We start from the raw sequence: 5,717 nt of genomic DNA, 5'->3' as shown, positions 1-5,717 counted from the left end.
CCACACGTCCACGAGAAGAACATGCAAGCTCCACATAGAAGGGTCCCAACAGGGATTTGAACCAGCGATTTCTTACTGTGAGGTGAGGGTGACAACCAATGCCCCACCAAATAGTTTTAAATTGCTAAAAAAAAAAGACGAATCTTTTAAAATGATCTGTAATTAGGGATACACTGGTTTCAAATCACACATAAAGTGCCTAAAAGTGTGTAATCTTTGTTTCTAAAAGCTGATTTTTTTTTTGCAATTATTTTTAAGATGAAAGCAAATTCTAAAAGCATAAACTAATGGTCACTGGTCACTGGTCACAATTTGCACGACAAATTTACTGCTTGACGCCTTGATGCTCCGGAGTAACCGCTAAAGATTTCTGGACTTTATTTGCTGCCACATCATGGAGAACATGGATGATGTTGAGCGAGTAACTTGAGTTTCTGTGTTTTGGAGAGATCTAGAGAGACGCCGGCAAACGTGATGTTGTGTCTGGGATCACCAGATCCTACAGAGTCTCTCTGGGTGCGGTATAATTTTCAATACTTTATATTACAACAGTATCGGGGACTGTCTCTGGCAACTCGGCGGCGGTTAAGAAAATGGGTGGAACCGAGCGGCCGTATTAGATGTATTTTTTCTATCCTTTAAACTAAATGTTTTGACGTTAAAACAGTTTTAGTGATAAATAAAAAGAAGCAAAAGAAGCAGGTTGCTACGGCAACAATAGAGTTCAAACTTAAGCTATTCAGCATCACACAAACATTCTATTCACCTGTCCGCTTATATATAGCAATGACATTTTTTTTCTTTTTCAATGTCCTGTACAGCAGGACATTAGCATCTTACAGTTTCGTCTGCGGTTTTGCCGCTTTAAGATCGTCTGTGCTCCTGTCCTTGGCCGTGGACCTCGCCTCTGGCTGATCTCGCACCCCCAGCAGTCCCCCAGTCCATCTGGATGAAGTCCGTCTGTGACGCTATTCAAATGTGTAGTTGTAGAGTTGGACAAGCCAATTCTTTTTTAACAGTTCTGGTAGGATCTCTCCTTCATGTGGACATCTCTAGGTTTCTTATTATTTTTTTTCCCCAGAATTTGTGTTCTTTTAAGGCCGAGAAGGAGGGTCTAAAGGCAGGGTTATCCTGTTTATTTTAGCAATCAGCTATTGTTTATATTTTATGAATGATTTTAAGTTATTGGACAATTGTCAGTGTAAAGCCCATTGAGACAACCGAGTTTTAATATTGGGCTATATAAATAAATTCAATAGAATGGACACAGGAGGAGTATAGCTGCATAAACCCCTTTTGTATTTGAGGCTAAACTTTATTATTTTTATTTTAGTGTGCATTCCTTCATGGAGCGAATTGAAGACAGATGAACACTTTCTAATCTAACAGCTTTCACTTTCATGATGTTACCTTCTCCTTTCACTGAGCTGACAACACAAGAAATAAATCATTTATTTCAGCTTCAGTGAAACATGCATTTGCTTCAGTCGTCTCTGGACAATGTATAAAATGAAAAGAAATCAAACAAAACATTTACTCACATGATAAAACATGTGATTAGACTCAATTTGATAGGTTATTATTCTGACAGTTTTGACAAATTTAAAGAATTATTTCTTTTAAAATACAAAAAAACCCTAAATTATTCAGTGTTTCAGATGAACAGTCCTGATCCAGAAATCCTGTGGTTTCCAAGTTGATCTTCATGCAACTGTATCTGCATGTCCAGAAATTCCAAACTGGGAGGAAACAACAAAAGCAGAAACACAATGAGGGCGTGTTGGCTCATTCCACGCCGCTGTGACTAACCGAACTATGCAAACCGCGGCGGGCCGGTTCCTGACTTATGTTTGAGGCTGTGGACTTCTGACCTGAGCTGAACCAGCAGGACGAAAATAAACTTTAAAGCAGAAAGGCTTTTATCAAGAGACTGATGCTTCAGCATCCAGAAAGACGGAAACATCACTCAGATCCATCGTTTCGGGGATCACCTGCAGAAGGGATCCGCCTCCACTTCAGGTAAATATGGTGTCGTATGAAATAAAATTCTTGGACAGGTTGAGGCCAAACAATCTTTTGCTATTATTCCCACTTAAAGAAGGAAACTTTAACACACCCTGCAGAGGAATCCTGCGCTCCCATTCACACACCCTGACAGGTGCAACACACACCTCCAGCCCAAAAACCAGCCAGAAAAATGTCGTCGAGACGGGGGGGGGGCAAGAGACAACATTTAACGTCAATTAGTTTAATTAAAAAAATAATTAAATATACATTTAGGTTTTTTCTTACAGATGTTTCCAACTAAAACATTTTTTTTGATAGACGTGAATCAATCTTAGCATAGATGAAAGAAAATACAGATTGAGGAGTGAAGATTGGAACGAGTGACTCTCTGTAGCACAGGTCACACAAATGTCCAAAGATATTTAGATAATTTTTTAAACAGCTGGTTTAAAAAAACTCACTCAAGAAAGTTTCTATTCCTGTTGGAGATGAATGGAGGGGCGTGGCAGAGCCATGAATGAAGAACCTTGTTTGTGTCTGCTGCTTTCTGCACATGGAACTGAACAAAAAGACAGACGTGGATGCGTTAAGGCGGCGTGAGCGTCCACTTCAGTGAGGAAACTGAATCTGGACAGAAATGTTACTTTGATTGTTACCACAATCCAGTGATTCCCGACACCTTCTCTAAATGAAAATAAACTTTAAGTCGCTCCATCATGACTCATTGAAATGCTTTTGTTTTGTCCCTGTCTGTGGATGTTGTGGTTGCTATGGTAACACAGGAAGCATCTGAGCAGTCAGATTTGATGCAGATACAGGTTGACGTTTACTAAGCGGAAAACTGAGGAAACTCACCTTTAAAGTAAATTTTTCATCAAAAAATTAAAGGAAAACTACAGGAAAGTGTTTNATGGAGGTCATGATGGAGGTCATGATGGAGGACTGAGAGGAGATGCTGAGAATCCTGGAGGTTTTCATGACTGAAGAAGATCTGGATCTAAAGCAAACATCAGCTCAGAACCACGGCTGGTTCTGTACATCCAGCCAAGGAGCAACCTTTTCAAGTCTGAGGTTCTGCTTGGTCCAGAACCATCAAAATACTGCTGCTTCATCTGCTCTGCTGCTTCATCTTTTCTTTGTGCGGATAAAGACAAACTGCTCAGATCCTGGATCTCCACCCCCCCTTGCTGGTCCCCTCAGAATCTGTTTGATGAAAATGTTAGAAACATCTTTGATCCTCAGAGACTTCTGATATCTCATGTTTCATGTTTCGGTTTGATGTGAGCTCCACAGGCTTTCTGTCTTATTTTGTTAAGTTTTGATGTTTACTTCCTGTCTGTGTACACCTGGCTGTGGTTACCTGCTCAGCTCAGCCGGAAACAGGGTACCTGTTTCCATCACTTCACTGAAGAGGTTTGGTTTGTTTATATTCTTTGTTTTCTTGTTTGTTTGTTTGTTTATATTCATTGTTTTCTTGTGTGTTTGTTTATATTCTTTGTTTTCTTGTTTGTTTGTTTGTTTATATTCATTGTTTTCTTGTTTGTTTGATTCCGCCGCGTGCTGTTCTGTCTCCCTCGTTGAGGAGTGGGAGGAGCTTCTCCTCTAAAGCGGCCTCTCTCACTTCTCGCGCTGCTGTCAATCATCCATTCGGGACCGAGGGCGGGGCTCCGAGAAGCCTCACGCGGGGCAGAGCTCGAGCGTGGAGCAGAGGCTGAGCAGCTGCGCCCCGCGCGACACGCCGCCGCTCCCTTTCATGTCACGGAACAGCGCGCGCCAAGTTCTCGGACTCTCGGTATGCGCGTGCGTGTCCCCCCACGGTGAAGTTTGAGCGCGAGCGCTGTTCTCAGAACGGACCCGGAGAGGATGAAGAGGCGGGAGCTGTGCGCCGCGTGCCCGTCAGTCCTCTGGAAGCTGCTCCTGCTGCTCAGGTGAGAGGCGCGTGCGGGTCGACCACACGCACTGTTTGTTGAGGTGGGTTTAAAGTGTGAGTGGAAATACGCGCGTGTTTCCAACACGGTCTGTCCCGCGAAAGAAGCGCGAGGGGTTTAGAGAGAAGGTTCTGGTTCCGGTCTTCATCAGGACAGAACGAGATGATTCCTGACCTGCTGACAGTTCTGCAGATCATCGGAACCGTCCGAACTCCGCTGAGTTCAGAGTCACCTGCCGCTGAGCCGGACAGGAGGGTTTACCTGATGGACAGGTGTCACCTGTCGCAGTTCACCTGTCGCAGTTCACCTGTCCCATCCTTCCAGGTCCACTGAAGATGTTTGTGATTCAGAGGTGCAGTACCTGGAGCCAGGACTGGTTCTGTTTGGATCTGGATCAGGTCGTTCCAGCATCTTGTCTGGACCAACCCCCCCCTCCCCCACCGCGCCCACAGTGGCGGGATTCTCTGCTCTGAAAGCCCAAACAGGACCCTCAGAATTCCCAGCATGCCGTTCAGCCTTCTTTATTCTGTCATCTTTTATTCATAGATGACTTTTTCTGAGCCTGAGGAGCTCAGCCTGGATGTTCTCCTCTGATCCTCTCAGATCTGACTCTGATCCTCTCAGATCTGCTCACGGATGGACGCTCCGTCATCCCTGAGGTTCAGGATCTTCCTTCAGATGTTCCTTCGTCTCTGCAGGCGGCGAGCAGCGTTTGCTTCAGTCTCCTCGCTCTGCTACACCTGGACTCACCTGAGGTCTGTTACCTTTCTGAGCTCGGCCGCTCCACACAGTCCTGATGGACTCTTGACATGCAGAAGCAGACGGTACCAGGACCGGTCCACTTCAGATCCCAGCGTCTGTCGGTGCTGCAGCTCTCTTCAGAGTTTGTTTCCTCCAAACATCCACAGGAAGCTCTTAGCTCGCCACCGCACGTGCTCAGTGTTCATTCGCTGCCACCAGCACTCACGTCAGCCCAGAGCAGATCCAGAGGATGGAGCGGCTGGAGGCTGCAGCTCGTCTGTGAGACGATGAAGAGCTGAGTCTTCTTCAGGACGAGACGACCTCGATAGAGCCGGGAGGGTTCACCGAGAGACGAGATCTTTGAAATGTTTCCTCCGAACGTTCGGTGTGTTTATCAGAACAATAGTTCATGTAAACAGTAAACGTCTGTATTTCTATTTACCAACAGGGAACGTGGACTCTATTTCTGACTCCAGATTCATCTTTTCTAGTGTTTTCAGATGAGTTTCTCTCAAATGATCCATTTCAGGTTTCTAAATTCATGATTTGGAATCGGTTCTTTCAAAGCCAGTTTTCTTTGTTCTTCCAGCTGTAATGAATGGATTCATGATGAATTTATATCCAGTTTTGTAGAGAAAGATAATAATTCAAACTGTTTTCGGCCCCTACAGGATGAAACGAGGTATTACAGGTGGATTTTGTGATTGGTCGGCTGCAGCTCCAGTAGAAAAGCCCCGCCCATCGTTGAACGCTTGACTGGAATGAAGGGCGTGACGTAAAAACGTTTGGAGACCAGACTGTCGTGAACGGTCTTCATTATTCTTCCAAGTTCGTCTCTCTGACGTTCTGCTTTCAGGCAGCCAAAACATAAAAACTAACTGACTCCCCCTGGTGGTCGGAGGACACCAAACATCACAGCGACCGTTTCAGCTCTCCCCGCGGCGCTGAAAACAACAGAGGTCGCTAACGCAGAGAGCAGCGGACCTAGCTTGCTCTGTAGACCGGGCCTTGAAAAGCTGACCGGCAGACGGAGCATCGCTG

General features: G+C 45.1%; 1 protein-coding gene across 2 annotated transcripts in view; it reads left to right on the top strand.

Annotated features, from left to right (window-relative positions):
* Positions 1–3,580: 3,580 nt before the first annotated feature.
* The window catches only part of glra3 (glycine receptor, alpha 3), a 34,024-nt gene continuing 31,887 nt past the window's right edge, over positions 3,581–5,717 (top strand). For both annotated transcript variants that reach the window (XM_024290123.2, XM_024290121.2), the window contains exon 1: positions 3,581–3,935. In XM_024290123.2, the coding sequence (XP_024145891.1) occupies positions 3,871–3,935 (65 nt within the window). In that variant the 5' untranslated portion in view covers positions 3,581–3,870. The remainder of the gene's footprint in view (positions 3,936–5,717) is intronic.

The sequence above is a fragment of the Oryzias melastigma genome, linkage group LG1, assembly GCF_002922805.2.
Source record: "Oryzias melastigma strain HK-1 linkage group LG1, ASM292280v2, whole genome shotgun sequence".
Classification (NCBI taxonomy): domain Eukaryota; kingdom Metazoa; phylum Chordata; class Actinopteri; order Beloniformes; family Adrianichthyidae; genus Oryzias; species Oryzias melastigma.
This window is presented reverse-complemented; position numbering and strand designations above follow the sequence as displayed.